This window comes from Giraffa tippelskirchi, chromosome 4 (assembly GCF_054371585.1).
Source record: "Giraffa tippelskirchi isolate mGirTip1 chromosome 4, T2T-mGirTip1v1.2.pri, whole genome shotgun sequence".
Taxonomy (NCBI): domain Eukaryota; kingdom Metazoa; phylum Chordata; class Mammalia; order Artiodactyla; family Giraffidae; genus Giraffa; species Giraffa tippelskirchi.
In genome coordinates, this window is record NC_137278.1 from 113,457,289 (window position 1) to 113,473,978 (window position 16,690).

The 16,690-nt window shown below is 38.6% G+C and overlaps 2 protein-coding genes across 3 annotated transcripts in view; one reads left to right on the forward strand and one right to left on the reverse strand.

The window, feature by feature from the left end:
• ACSS3 (acyl-CoA synthetase short chain family member 3) overlaps window positions 1–16,690 on the forward strand; it is a 249,175-nt gene that overhangs the window by 207,966 nt on the left and 24,519 nt on the right. The window lies entirely within an intron of this gene.
• The window catches only part of PPFIA2 (PPFI scaffold protein A2), a 509,952-nt gene that overhangs the window by 29,822 nt on the left and 463,440 nt on the right, over window positions 1–16,690 (reverse strand). Inside the window, exons 24-25 of the mRNA XM_081594854.1 lie at window positions 5,258–5,339; window positions 681–881 (exon numbers count right to left, since the gene is read on the reverse strand). Of these exons, the coding sequence (XP_081450980.1) occupies window positions 681–881; window positions 5,258–5,339 (283 nt within the window). The remainder of the gene's footprint in view (window positions 1–680; window positions 882–5,257; window positions 5,340–16,690) is intronic.

Consider the following 16,690-nt stretch of genomic DNA (forward strand, 5'->3'; position numbering starts at 1 on the left):
ACATGAGACCAGAAAAATCCAATTAACATCAGAAATCATATCCTTCATCATAAAATGATATAATTTGGAGAAGGACTAAGGAAAGAATGAATGTTATTTGCAAGTTTTTCTCAATGTTTGAATTTGTCATCTGGCATTCCTTTTCAAATATTTTGTTCTTTTCTAGTATTAAGACAGGGACAAAATTATGAGAGAAGTATGGATTTATAAATAAAAAGCAAACAGGTTTTGAGGGCAAGTAATTCACATGGTATTTATAAAACATTAAATATCAAGGTACTTTCATTTATGAAAACTGTTTAAGAGGTAGTGAGTCTAGCATTACATCTTCAAAAAGTAATCCTGCCTAGAGTTCATCTCTTGAGATGGTGGATTACATTAAAAAGAAAAAAATCTCACAAAAGAATAAACCCTTGGTCTTGCTTGGGAGAAAAATCTAAACTTTAGAGGCTAGCTCAAAAGTCTATTTTGGTTGCAGCTTTCAAGTCTGATAGGAATCACAGCTCTTCAGTTGAAAACCTATTAAAAGTAGCAGCAAGGTTAATGAAGAGCAAGCAAGATCTCCTGAGAATAATGCATGCGGACATTGACATGTCTGCTGCCACAGTTCTGCTCTGTGGGTCTGGGGATGCTGCCGTTCGCCCAGCCCTGGGAGAGGGAAGGAGCACAAATGGACTCACAGTTCTGGATGTTGGAGGAGCTGAAGGACTGGTTAGGGAAACCATCTCCTGGATTGCTAATCGGAGCTTTAAGCGATGCAGAGGATTGCTGATTCCAATTTCTCTCTGGATCTCAGTGTCCGATAAAGCAGACATAATGGCACCGCTCTTCACATTGGCTCTGCAGGCTGCCACGTACCAAGCAGGCATTCCCAACCAGAGCTGTTGGATTGGGGAGAAAACATACCCAGATTATAATAATAGTTAACCGTTAACGCTATGTGCTAGATAGTATTCTAATTCCCTTACTTGTATGAACTCATTTATTACCACAACTCCATGAAAGAGATGCTATTATTATTTCCCCCAGAAGGGAGACAGGCACAAAGACATTACATAATTTATTCAAAGAACCAGTTAGGCAGTAATGGAAATAAAGATTGGAAAGGTAGCCTTCAGGGTCTGCAATTTAACAACTAATTTATAAGGGATAAACATAATAGCTGCACCTCACCAAATCTCCTCTAGAGTTTAAGGACAAAAACAGCTACAAGCTGCATTTGGTAAACGCTCAATTAACACATTTGTTTACTAAATGATTTCAATTTTTAATTCTCCTTTGGAATTCTAAGTGCTTTTGATCAGAGGCTTTAATGTGGCAAAGTGACATTTCCAACCTACCTACCTATGCTATGTGCTAATTTGTATGTGCTCAGTTAGATGCTAAATAGGAAAATGCTTTTTGGAGAATGAAATGATGGGCTAATGGAAGAGGCTAACAGTATAAGCACCTGTAAAACATTAATTAAAGAGAGTTACAAAACAAATAATGCTCTAGAAATTACGGATTCTGATTTTTCAACTTTGCCGTGAGGCTCTGGAAAGATAGTTGAATTGGTAGTGCAATGAACACAGCAGAATGCCCAGCACACATCTGAAGCCCACGGTGGATGCATTGGGTTGTAGCATCAGAATTACACATGCTTAATAAGGAATATTCTTGCCATTCCTCTCCCCGCTCCCTCGTCGTTAGCTATGATTAAGAAGCGGGGCGCATGCCGGTGAGTTTAAATTTTTAAAAAGCTAAAATACTATTTGGGGGAGGGTATTTTATTTGTTGATATGAACAGACTGAGCAAAAGGAGAGAGCGCACTGAGAGTGAGAGCAAGTGAAGAAAAACCATAAATCAGCAATATGTAGTGTCAAGAGCTCTAGACCAAGAATCAGAAGGCTTGGTCCTTCCCTGTCACTGGTGAGTTGTGTAAGTCCTCTGTACCTCAGCCCTATTTCCCTCATTTGTAAAATGGAAGAGATTTGGCTTTATTATTTCTAAGGCTTTGTTTTAGGCAGCTTCTAAGATGGTTCCAAATAATCTCACTTCCCGATATTCCCGCACTTGTATCACCCTCTTCCTCCAAGTTTGGGCTGGACCTGGAGACTTACTGTAATGAAAAGACTGTGACAAAAGTGACTGGCGATGGTGGTGAAGAACCCACCTGCCAATGCAAGGGGTGCCAGAGATCCAGGTTCGATCCCTGGGAAGATCCCTTAAAGGAGGGCACGGCACCCCACTCCAGTATTCTTGCCTGTAGAATCCCGGGAACGGAGGAGCCTGGCAGGCTGCAGTCCATAGGATTGCACTGTCAGAAACGACTGAAGCGACTTAGCACACATGCAAAAGTGATGGGATGTGACTTTCTAGGTTAGGTTACGAACAGACTGGCTTCATTCCAGCTGGTCCTCTCTGCCTCTCTCTTCTCTGAGCTCTTGCTCTGGGGGAAGCCAGCTGTCAAGCTACGAGCAGTCCTGTGAGATGCTCACGTGGAAAGGAACAGATGTCTCTGGCCAACAGCTAGCAAGGAACTGAGTCAGCTCAGAATTGGATTTTCCCCCAAGTCAAGTCTTGACATGACTGGGGCCCTGGGCTGACACTTTGCCTGCAGTCTTGTGAGAGACTTTGGATAGAGGCGGTAGGTAAACCATGTCCCGATTCCTGACCCACAGAAGTCATGAGGAAAAGAAATGCTACATGTTGGGATAATTTGCTACATGATAATAAATAACTAAAACTGATTTTTTTTTAATTTTAAAAATTCTTCTATTTTAAAGGGTTGCTTGCTTCTGTAGAGGAATTAAAAAGTCAAATCTTTCAGCCAACATGGCCTGGGCTGTGACTGAGATAAGAGAAAGGAGACAGGTGCAGTGCATGACTGACTACAGCATCTCCTACATGTTAGGCACAGGAATTGACCTTGCCTTGACAGATACGATTATATACGAGAAAAGATGGGATTTGAATTCATAGTTTGTAAACTGAAGTTGTTCAAAATAACTAAACATCTAAATATACCTTCACTGGACCTGAATGATTTTCACTTCTTTCACCTCCTCTATACTAAGATATTTGGACTTCCATACTGGTTAACATTACCAATATATGGTTGCCAAAACCTGGTAACCAAGGTCATTCCTGATTGTGCTGTGTGTGCTAAGTCACTTCAGTCATGTCCGACTCTGTGTGACCCTATGGACTATAGCCTGCCGGGCTCCTATGTCCATGATATTCTCCAGGCAAGAATACTGGAGTGGATTGCCATGCCCTTCTCCAGGAGGTCTTCCAGACCCAGGGATGGAACCCACGACTCTTAACATCTCCTGCACTGGCAGGCAGGTTCTTCACCACTAGCGCTACCTGGAAAGCCCCCATCCCTGATAAGACTTTCACAAAGTTCTTGGTGTCTATAAATGGTGTGTGAAGCATCAGACTTTTTTGTACCTGTCACTCAGTGGGCTGTGCACCCAAGGAGGTACTAAAGGAGGTGAAAGTTAAGAGCTCTCATTCATTGGATCACCCACCTAATTCATTGTGTTTATTCCATTTTAAATTTCAGTCACTTTAGGGAGCACACTAGGAGCAATTTCTGTGTGCTCAGGATAGTTTTAATTAGCAGAAACGTCACTGCCTGTCATTTCCTAGGCCCTTAATGTCAGTAAATCTTTTTGTTTTTTTTAATAAAGGATCTGTTCATCACTTGCCAAAATAGCAGCTAATTCTGTGAAACTGTAGTTCATTTCGTTGGAGAGAAACTGCACAGTGAGTTACTCTCAGTCTTGCAGTGGGTTTTCTTAAACATTTTGTCTTATAATTGATTTTTAAAATATAGTAATTTTAAAGACATATTTGTAAGAACTGCTCTGATCACTAAGAAGCTAAAAAATTTCCTGACTGATATGAAAGAATAAAATAAAGCAAGACACAGGCTTCTTTCACTCAGTCCAAGAAAAAAATGCAAAGCATATTTTTATATTTATCTGTGTAAGATAATTTTTTAAACTTAAATGAGTTTTGTTGTCCCTCATTGATTAATTCGTTTGCTCTGGATTTGATATAACAATGAAGGGGAACGATTTTATAATCCTGAACCTTTTAAAACAATGGGTTCTAACTGCCTCTGCCAAGCAACAAAAGTCAGTCCCTTAGTGTTCTTGGGCTATTGGCTCCAGGACGTCGCAGACCAAAATATGCAGATGCTAGAGTCCCTGTCGGGCCTGACTATCCAGGGCTTATCATCCACGGATTTGTTTCAGATTGAACGTGTTTGGTTGGATCCACGGATGGGGAACCCATGGATAGGGGGACTGACTATACTCCCCTTTGTCTTGACATCAGCATATCCTAGCAGCTGCCAACAGCCCACATTAGAGAACTGAATGGAAGGGGCAGTGAAACCATTGAAAAGTGGTATGAAAGGGCCCTTTGTGGTCAAATATGTATTTCCTTCACCAGCCTGGTCTGCTTCTGCTGCCCTTCATGCTGATCAGGTATTGATTCATTTATCCAGGCCCTAGTGTTGTGCAGGAAATGCTAAATGTAGTTCTTATTTCATTAAAAACATTCAGTCTAGCCACCGAAGGGAACAATGTGTATTCTCCTAAAAACTCCAATGTCTAAATCTAACTGGCTCCTTCATGTTCAGGAATTATACTACAAGCAAAGGAATGGCTGCAAATGTCTTGGATCACACAGAAGTGTTAAAAATACGGAGATGGCTCTTCTCTGTTAACCTGCTGATGAGGAAGGGCTCTGGACTAATGTACTGGACAGATGTTTCCTAGCAACAACACAGTGGCAGTGTTAGTCGCTCAGTTGTGTCTGACTCATTGTGGCCCCATGGGCTGTAGCCCGCCAGGCTCCTCTGTCCATGGGACTCTCCAGGCAAGAATACTGGAGTGGGTTGCCATTCCCTTCTCCAGGGGATCTTCCTGACCCAGGGATCAAATCTGGGTCTCCTACATTGCAGGCAGATTCTTTACTATCAGAGAGTGTCATTCAAGAATTGTTTCTTGATTTACTCTAGATTTAAAGAGCACGGAATTTACTAAAACTTTCTTTCATCTCATTGCCTGCTGCTCCAGCCGCTGTCACAAGAAAGCATCAGAGTAAAATCATAGCTATGACTGTGGGTCCCTAGATAAAGCAAACATTCTCTTTATAAGCTATTCCAGACTACTGGAAAAATGAAGATGTCAGGAACCTGGCTTTACTTGTCTCTAAAAATTGGATTGGATTGAGAGTCTTCTGATTTAATTCTCTTACCTCTAGCCATGCGACTACAGTGGGCCCATCCCACTGGGCAAAAGGTAATCCCTTTCTCCGAGCTTCTTCTAGAAGTTCGTGCCTGAAGTATACAGCAAGGATTATTAGTCAGGTAATATGGGAAAAGATGGCTGTGATTATTTTTAATGACAATATTTTTTAAAAGCCCAATAATCCTTTATAAGCTTTTTATGAGTTAATACAGAATAACAGAATTCTTTCTTCCTTTGAATAATACATGCAAACTACCCATTGATTTTATTAGAAATGAAACATTGATATCTAAAAATAATTTTCCTAAATACTGATTCACTGAAATTCAAACATTAAATGTTAATGGACTAAGAAACTGAATTATATTATCAGCAAATATCTTTATTCCTTAAACAAGAAAGTGGCCCACATATACATATTCCTGCATACATTACAGGATCTAAATGAAGTTTCTTCCATCTGTCTTGTCTGCTCTTTATTATTTCAACAGTAGAAAAAAATGCCTATTTATAGAGGCAGAAGATGAAGTCAGTAATTTTAGCCCCATTCAAATGATACACTTGATTTTAGTATGCTTTCTGGGTCAAGGTGGCTATCTTAGGAGTTCATTTTTTGTATAGACTACAACATTACTTCTCATTTTAAGGGAACTCCGAGGTACATTGACTTCCATCACTAAAAACAATGTAAGGTATAAAATTCAATAGTACACTTATTTTCATTTACAATCACTACTGGTTTTAATGAAAGCAAAGCATCTCAATGACAACAAATGGTTGCTTCTGATAACAAAAATATGTGAAGAGCCTAGACAAATGGCATCTTTAATCACTATCCCTACTACTGACCCTTGACATCCATTTACAAAACCAATTTCAGCTCGCTCATGATTGAAATAACAAGTCTGTGTTTCTTTGAAACTCAAATTGAGATATACCTGGCCAGGACTATATTGGAAAATATATTCTCTATTCCTTAGATACATTGATCTTACACACACATTTTATACATATTGTTTTATTTTGAATGTGTGTCTTTCATGCTTAGGAACTCCGAAATGAAGCATTTGATTATTTCCTGCTATCAACTGATTGATTGCTTATTGTGGTGGACTATCACATGTTAGACTATATAATAAAGATGTCTTCTAACACAAAAGCTTTCCATGTCTGCAATAGATGCTACCACAAAATGCAGTGCAACAAAGAAACAAGGAGGCAAAACAAAGATTAAAGTTAATAGTAGCTGAAGAGACACATAAATCAACTGCTTTTTCACTTCATGGGATAGTAAAGAAAACGTGTGTAAGCTATTCAGCACCTGGGAACGGGAACAGCGACACTGGCACCCCACTCCAAAATGAAACTAGAGTAGTTCCCTCACCTGGTTTGCTTTACTCTCAGCCATCCCCTCAGGCTTCCAATGACATTCCTGCATTCAAAACTAGGCCTTTTGAATAGCCTCGTCTCACTGTGATAGATGTGTTGAATAGAAATGAGTTGAAGGGTTAAACTACAAACCATCAGGTAATTATTGAACACCTATTGTGAGCTGAGACCTGAGACTCACACAGACAAGCACCCAGTTTTACAGGAGATCCCTGGTTAAATAGAAAAAGCAATTACATGAAACTGTTTAAAAACATAGTACAGTTCACAAATAGAAGCTAAACTCGATGATGCACATTCTGAGTGTGATGTTTTGGAGAAGGGGTTAATATTCGCAGCAATGGAAATGAGTGGAGACTTTAGAGCAACTGAACTGACTTTGAAGGGCTGGTGGAAAGGAGTTAGAGATGACATTCCAAGCACAAGGAGCAGTAAGGGTGGAGGGGCAGAGGCAGGACTGAACAAGGGACACATGCAAAACAATTTATAGTAGGTTTCCACAGAGCCCAGAAGCATTATCAAGAGTTGTAACGTTATATCCATTAGGGGAGAAAAACACTTCAGTTATGTGACAGGTGAGTAGCATTAAAGGGAAAGAAACAAATACACATTTACAACTGGTTTTTGCTGCATTTAGCAAAAACAAAAAAAAAAAGCAAGTCAATATGCACGCATCACCTAGAAAGCACATAACATTTTCACAAGGAAATTACATAAATTGTACACAAGCCATTTTTGAAAAGTAGAACATTTCAATTGTGAAACCTCTAACCAGTTCCATAATTTAAAAAGTGCACCACAGGAACTGGAGTGATCCTGTTAAAAGTTAAGTCAGATAATGTAACTTCTCTGCTCATAAATTTCCAATTACTATCTGCCTCACTGAGAATAAAAGCTAAAGCAGCTGTTAGGATTCATTCTACCCTCTGTTCTCTGACTCAGCTCCCATCTCAGCAAGCGACACTGGTTTCCTTGTTGTTCCCTGGACACAGCCCAGACCCTTTTCTGCCTCAGGACCTTTGCATCTGCTGTTACCTCATTTTGAATGCTCGTCTTCTCTATCTTCACATGCCTTACTCTTTGTATACTTTTAAATCTTTACTCAAATGTCACTTTCTCTCTGAATATCTCTTCCCCTCTTCCCCATAATACCAAGCAGACATTCCTTATCCCCCTTCCTTGCCTTATTTTTTCCCACATCAATTATCTTCTAACATAATGTATTATTTATTCCTCAACCTGTCATCTCATGAAAGAAAATAAGCTCAAGAGGGACCAATGCTTCAGGTACATACACTGTTCAGAGGTGCATCTGAAGCATCTAGAGCAAAGTCAGGCACCAAAGAGGTGTTCTGTAAACAGTAGTGAATGTTGAACATGTCAGCCAGCATTTATTTACATTTAGTTGCTTCTTGTTTCAATAAATTACATCTCATAATATATTTTTAGTACACTTTTTTCAGTTGCTTTATGAGAACAGCACCCATTGCAGAGGATTCTAAAAGTTCGTCGATCTGGTTTGCGACACCTGATAGGAATCTGGTTAAGAGGCAATCCAATGAGCTCAAATAATCCTATTCTCCTTTTGAACAGAAATTTATCATACAGTTGTTTGAGAAATCATTCGACATTATATCCCTTGGAAAATTTTTCTTTGTTCTTTGTTATGTTTAAATCACAAACAGAGAACAACAGCTTTAGTAAGAGTATGCAAATGTCAGGGGGAGCGTGTAATTTCCGTGGTTCTGTCTCACCGCAAAGATTTGAAACAGCAGACCAGTGTTAACAGCTCAATTACAGCTCAGAGTTTTATTCGGCAAGCAAAGGAACATACACCCTCGAGGCATGAGGGCAGGCTGACCCTAAAGGAAAGGCAACGAGAAGAGAGGCCAGAGGCCCAATTTTGGCTCCTCTTTTTAAATGCTTTTTCTCTTCCCTCTGAGCCTGCCCTATGTAAATTGGGTTAGCCAGGAGGGCTGTTTGTTTCACCTGAGGTTCTACTCCAGTCCCGGACCTTCCTTTGTTCTATTTTCCCTGGCTTTTCCCTACTTTGTCTTTTAGCCACTGCCATTCTGGACTCCTTTTTCCTATTCTAACTACCTAACACAAAGATAATGAGATAAGGGTCCAGGGAATTCTGCCCTTTGGCCCATAGCTGGCAGGGCTAAATCCCAAATAGAGGCTTCTGAACTGATACACTTGAAACTGTGAGAAACAGGCCTGATGGGAGTGGATGACTGGCTTTTACTCTAGGACTGTGTGTTGCATGATATTAATCCAGATCTGCTTTTCCTTAACCCAAGGGTAGTATTAATTACGTAAAGCAATGCACTGAAATTCTCAAAGCGATATTTCATTTAATTTTTCTCTATTAAAAAATCTGCATCATATGGAATTTATTTAAGAGACATATATCTGGACATCCTGGCTTGGGAGAGAGGCATGGTTAGGAAAACAAAGCAATGTGGTTAGTGCTAAAATTCTTGGAAATCACTGAGTTTAATACATGGTGATCTCCTGAGAGATGATTAAGGGTAAGTACAGCGTTAATTGCATGAAGGCATGCTTGTGGTCATCAGATATTTTGAAGTTACTTTCAGAGAAATAGTGACCTGAACTATTAGGAAATACTAAATTTAAAAAAACTGATTTGGGCTAAACAGGCATTTTGGATACACCGGTGTTCTCTGTTCTTTTCCTCCTTCCTTGCTCCCTCTCTTTCTTCCTTCTCTCTCTCTCCCTCTGTCCCTTTGTTTCTTTCTTTCTCCCTTCCTTCTTCTTTATTTTCTTTTAGATAATCTAATATCTAACCATCCTTTCCCCTCAAATCACTTACATTTATACATCACTATAAATATGGGCAACCATACTTGTTTTAAATTTTAGAACAGATTTTAGAGGACCATCAGTAGCACTTCCTTCTACAGGAAGTTTCAGGTACAAGATTGTCATTTCTGGTGTGGAAACAAAGTACTAATTGTAAGGGAAGGTCATTTTTGAATCAGAAAAACTTCTGAGTCACTGAGTTTTTTCAGTAAAAATTCACTGAATTTTCAGTAAACGCATTCTTATCTGCAATAAAGAAGGCCATTAGATTTCCCCAAAGGCCTCAGACTCTCTTGAGAAGGGTGTCAGTGAGTTACTGTAAATGGAATGCGGTGCATCAAGAAGGCCCAGCATGTGGGGAACACTCAGGTGTGTGAATAATGGCAAGTTCATAGGGAAACGTGCAGAGGACAGCCTGGACTTGCCATACCTGATCCGAAGACAGAAGCAAAGCGCGGGCACCCTAGTAATATCTACCACCAAGGACACCTAGATAAAGGGCTGAAAATGTCTAAAAAATGTAAATCCATCAAGGGCATTTTCTGAGCCTGTAGCTCCTGAATCCTAATCCATACTAATTTAAGCAAGTATGGTTTTGCTTCAATGATTCCATCCAAATAGAAATGTCTGGCTTCTCCTTTACAGGTTTTATATCTTCAACTACTTCAGTTTTGACCTCATAGGTAGAGTATGTTTGTGTTTCTTAGCTTTGTGTCTTTCATCTAAATGATATCCACATGCTTTCCTGTCTTGTCTTCCCACTCTATCTTGTTTTTCAAGACACAACAAAAATGCTTTCTCTCTGAAACCATCCTACCTTGGACATGGAGGCAATATTTAGTACTTATGTTTTTAGGCCCCTCAGTACCAAGCAATTTTCCCCAGAATATCTTTAACATTTTGCTGAGTCAAAAATTTTGTTAGTTTTATTTTTTGTTTTGAGGTCAAAAACTCAACGCATAGTAGGTCTATAAGAATCTAATGACTGACTGCCGACCCTAGTCCCAGGGCATACACAGTCCTGCTCTCATGCTCTTACAGTTTGGGAGAACAACTTGTAAATCAACAAATTCACTAAGATGTTAAACTCTGAGAAATGAAATTCATTATTCAAAAATTCACAACCATGGGGGCAGTGAGGTCTCCTTCTCCATATTTTTCCCAGCGTGGATGGTGCATTGCTGTCAGTGAAAAGAGACTTTATTCTCGGACCACTTAGCCTAGGATGCTATTTTGGAACTGCCAATTTGCGATATGACTATCTAAATACCACATGGTACCATTTCCTCTGCCACTCAGGCTGGCTGTTTCAGTCACCTTCCATTTAATGCCTGTCTATTTCCATTCTTACTACCTATTTTATCTTCTTTTACTTTCTGTTTTTGCTGCCACTATCCTTTTTTCTCAGCCTTGTAATTGGCCTTACTCTCCAGGCTTCTTACCCTTGCATTTCACTGCCATGAAAAATAAATCTGTAAGAGCCGATCAGGTAATAAATATAACGAGCTCTGAAGTGGGAAAGCTTGGGCTGGATTCCTGGTGCCCTGCTTAGCTGTGTATCTACAGACAAGTCACTTTACCTTTTTGTAGCTCAGTTTCCTCATGTGTAAGATGAAGTTGATAACAGTACCCATCTCAGAGGGTTGGTATGAGAGTTAAATAAGAAAATACATTTAGTGTGATGACAACTATAACTTGTACAAAAGAAACAGCCAATAAATGTGAGCTATTTATTATTGAACTGTCCTCTGAAAACCCTTCAATAGTTCCTCAAATGCCTACAACACAATCATCAATTTGGATTACAAAGACTAAACCTGTTTTAGTCTTGATCTTCCTTTCTAATACTCTTTCCTGACTTCTAATTAGACCTGGAAACTTACTTTGGCAAATAATTTGAACATGAGTAATCCCATCTTTGCAAGTACCATTTTCCAGCGATAGTAAGTTGTTCTCTTCTTTGATTATCAAAATCTTGAGTGCTTGCTAAGTTGTTTCAGTCATGTCTGACTCTGTGATTGTAGCCCGCCAGGCTCCTTGATCCATGGGATTCTCCAGGCAAGAATAGTGGAGTGGGTTGCCATTTCCTTCTCCAGGGGATCTTCCTGACCCAGGGATCGAACCCATATCTCTTACATCCCCTGCATTTGCAGGTGGGTTCTTTACCATTAGCGCCACCTGAAAACTGAAAGTCTCTCAGTCCTGTCTGATTCTTTGTGACCCCATGGACTATAGCCTGCCAGCTTTCTCTGTCCATGGGATTCTCCAGGCAAGAATACTGGAGTGGGTTGCCATTTCCTTCTCCAGGGGATCTTCTCGACCAGGGATCGAACCCAGGTCTCATGCCTCAGAGGCAGACTCTCTACCATCTGAGCTATCAGAGAAGCTCTGGGACGCCTAAATCATAAAATGTCCTCTTATTTTTGATCATCCCAGATCCCACAATGACTCTTTCATCCTTCAAAATCTGGAAATTCATAGTGTCAGCATCACTCATAAAGACCGCTTCCTTCCTGCCTGCACGTGTGTTCAGTCATGTCCAACTCTTTGTGACCCCATGGACTCTAGTCTGGCAAGCCCCTCTGTCCCTGGAGTTTCCCAGGCAGGAACACTGGAGTGGGTTCCCATTTCCTTCTCCAGGGATCTTCCTGATGCAGGGACTGAACTGGGTTTCTTGCATCTCCTTCACTGACAGGCAGATTTTTTACCACTGTGCCACTTAGGAAGCCTATGAATGGCACCAAATGCATGAGCTTCATCTCCCTCCCAAGACTAACATTCAGGAGTAAGAGTTTATTCTTCTACTGCACCATGCATCTTTGCTTGATCTAGCCAAGAATACCTTTTGAGAGATGGCTGTGTCGTAATCCATGAAACTCTCAGTGTTGACAACCATCGAGGATCCTTGATCGAAGGTTGACTTTTAAGTATTCTATGTTTTTGTTAAGATCCAACTACTTATTACATCTTAATAACAAGTAAGAATTTGGCTTAGCAGTTATACAGATTGGCTGCAGAAAGAGATTAAAATGTCCTCTATAAAATTAAATATGTTATTTTGTAAATTGATTGGCTACTACCAAAGCTTTTGTTCAAATTCATTTGTAGATCATGGCAGTGAACTCCCAGTCTGCCTCTCCTGTGGTATTCCCTACTTCTTATCCTTGTTCCAACTTCCAGAAAGACCTTTCTAAACACAAATATTTTTGTAAGGGTTGCCTGCTTTAAAAACTTCCCCCCCTTTGAAGTTTTTAAGGCAGGCAACTGAAAATAAGCTTCCCAGGTGGCACAGTGGTGAAGAATCCACCTGCCAATGCAGGAGATATAAGAGATGCAGTTTCGATCCCTGCATCAGGAAGATCCCCTGGAGGAGGAAATGACAACCCATGCCAGTATTCTTGCCTGGAGAATCCCATGGACAGAGGAGTCTGGTGGGCTACAGTCCATGGGGTCACCAAGAGTTGGACACAACTGAGCGCACACACACACACACTACAGATATATGATCTGTAGGTCAGATATCTTGGCACAACTAAAAAGACCCTTGGTGAAATGGCCCTTGGATTTCTCCCAGCTTCTTTTGCTCAATCAATACTGCAGTGCTTGCTATGTTCCAAATACCTCATTCTATTTTTTTTTACCCTCCATGACTTTGTATATGCCTTTATCTTCTGCCTGGGACATCCTTCTTTGCATCATAATTGTGGCAAATTCACACTCATCTTTCTGACTCAGTTTAAACTTTCCTTCCTGTTAAGATTCCAAGACCTTTCCCAGGCAGAATTCATTTTCTCTTCTACACAAACATTATAATTGTATACATTCTAGTTATTGCACTTGCTATACTTCTCATTTATGATTTAATGTTGTATTTAAATGTAATTAAAATGTATTACAATTGAATACAGTGAGTAATTGAACTTTATCTATGGCACTTTCTTGTTTATATGAACCACTTCATATTCTGAGACAAAATATCATGGTTTGAAAAATTAAAGTTTCTGTATGCAGACAAATAAGGCTTTGGATATTAGATAATAATTGCTGACATTCATTTATCACTTACTCTGTGATAGTAAGTGACAGTGAGAAGCACTATCCTTAGTGCTTTGTATGTATAAGTCATTGAATCTTCACAGCCATCCAGTAAGATACACGCTGGTACACAGTTGCAGATGAGGACATTGGAGATAAGAGACCACTTGGAACAGGGAGTCAGTGAGCACAGAGCCGGAATTTGAGCACCTGGTTAGAGTTAGCCTCTTAACCCCACATTAGCCTTTAGCTAAGTAACCTCTCTGAACTTTCCATAATCATGAAAGGAGGATAGGAGCAACCAGCTCTTTGTTAAAATGAAAGGCAATGATACTCTCCCCCCTTTATTTCTCCTCTCATTGTTCATCCCTGTGTAGACTTGCATTAATTTGACTTCTGGCTAATATAGATAGTCTTTACCACCTTCATCACCACACACTTCAGTCCCCAACACTATAAGACAAAAAAGGAACCTTCCTTTTCTTGCTGTTTCCTATTAAAAACAGGTTCTGAATCTTGGCCAGAGGAAGGAAGTTGACTCCATTTATATAATCAGGATAGAAAAGCTGAATTTGTAATTTGTTTCAGTTTAATTAATTTTGCATTATTGTGATACAAAGTAATTCTCTGGTTGAAAAGTTTATCTTTAGCATTTATTTATTTACTGTGGCACACAGCAAGTACTTCCTTATTATAGCCAGGAGAAATAAATGACTGATAAGAACCAGAATGAAATATAGGTCAAAATAATTTGACAGTTGAACCTACTTCTTAACAGTATAGTACAGAGAATAAATCTTCTGTACATAGTTCTAAAAGCAAATTACATAACTTCGCGTTATTATTAATTATCAAATGCATCCTGTTCCTATAAACTTCAACAGTCAAGAGGGTAAAGAAAACATCATCTCTTCGAATTTCAACCAGACAATGGGTTATAATGCCATTATTCAGAAATCTATATCTATTGATCAATTTTGTGAGAATCAAAAGTATAAAAAACTGGTTCAAATTCTTGTCAGTAAATATGAAGGAAATATAGCAACATGTCAATTTTTTTTAAATGTATGTAAGTTGAAAATATATATCTTAATTAACATAATTATTCTAAACAGAAATATATTACGAATCCCAATCAACTGCTTCAGACATTGATTACCTAAGTATACACATTTAGCTCCATAAAATTAAGAGTTTCAAATCCAGCATTAACAAGGTTGACTTGATTTTGAAAGCACAGCATGCTGTGATTCTGTATGTGGGTAAGTGTAAGTGTTTATGTGTAGGTATATCCTATTATGGCATATTTTCACATGTAGTACATATAAAAGTCCATTGCACATTTAAGTAGTGCTTTATTTAGATCCTCAGATACATGCTACATCGCTTGGAACTGAGATTATTTGAATACATAAATCCTAAGTTCATTCATGTTGAAACTTTTTTTTTTTTCCTGCAAGCTACTTGAAATGGAGAGTACAGCCTCAGGAAAGAAATTTATCTGTGAATTTGAGTTGGGATTTACATAATTTCACTCCTCATTTTATTTTGAATTTAATTACTTTCAAAACCATTAAAAAGGTGTAAACACACACATGCATGCACAAATGTGATGGAGCAATGCAATTACTCATGCTGTTATTGAAAGCTAGAGGGGTTTGTATTTCTTTCCAGTAAACAATTTCACTTTTGCAATATACTGTGGTCTGTTCTCCCCAGTCACTTCCTGATTGTTAAATAGGAACTTACTGGAGAGACATTGGTAAGTTCTCAGGTTTATTTGGAGGCCATTTAGACTAGATTGCTTTGGTGCTTCATCTAATTTTGAGTCCTCTTTAAATCAGATTTGAAGTTTATAGTTCTAAGCTTCTGAGATTATTTTTTTCTCATACTCTTGTGAGTATTAGGAAGTTGGCAGAAAGTACAGATAATATAAGTCATTCACTCAAAGGTATGCAGAAAACACATGGAGCTTAAAGTCTTGTCTTCTGTTCCTAATTCAATATTCTTTCCACCTCAAATCTTCCCACATCTTTACTATGATTGTACTGTTTTCTCCTGACATTTAACTTCCCAAGCTTCCTTTTAGTAATTGGACCAAGTAAATGATTTTGAGGTCTTAAAATGTTTAAATTCTAGGAGCATGCGCAAGACAAGAAATTGAATTTTAGAATTAAGGTAATTATATCAGTTTCTTAAAGTCCACAGATATTGATGTATTATGAATTTATTATTTTTCAATATTTCATTCAAAAAGAAAAGGGAGAATAAAGTTTTATTTCTTGGCATTATTTTCCTCATGAAACTTAAAATCATTAGAAAACAGAAGGCCACTATTACATGATGACATTTAAATAATTCTTTAAAATCCAGTGTCAGAGTATTGTATATTTTTAAAAAGTAAGGTCTTACAACTTGCATTTGGCCAATGTAGTTGAATAGTACTCCAATCACAGCTTGCCTTGCATTTTCAAGAACACTTTCTAGTGCTTTCCTTAATATCATAAATTATCCTAACTTAAGAAAACATTGCAATGTTAAATAACTAGTAGTAGTAATTATATCTTAAAGTTAGAGTTGCAAAAATATAACAAATGTAAACCAAACTAATAAACAAAGCACATGACCTTGTATTGGAATATAAAATATCCATATTGCCAGTTAGTGACACTTTCTATAGCTTCCTGAATAATTGCATCTCATTGGAGCCATTTTATTTGCTCCCTCAAAATGTTTTGCTTAAAGTGTAAAAATCAAAACCTTTCTCCATCTAAAGTGTTTTATAGCTCATCATATTGTCCATGTAGGCATTTATAGAAACATAATACTTTATATTATGCAAAACTGAAGCCTCCTTGGTTTTAGAAATAAATAACATATTCTAAATTTAGTTCAAAAAGCAGGATTTGAAATTTGGAACAGTAATCTTAGTAACGCACCTTTCAAGGCTTTAAGAATTAACTCATAGTATAGGAGACAGGGGAAAGACCACACAAGACCAAAGGGTTCAGCCAAAACCAGGGATTACTTTGGAATCTAAATGTATAAGTTCTACTGGGGAAGATTCAGCATTTAACCCTCTTCATCGAAGGGCAGTTCTAGTAACTGACAAATAAATTTATCTCTTGAATATAGTGCTAGTGGAGAACCACAAAGCACTTTGAAACACACAGGCAGAGTCAGCCATGCA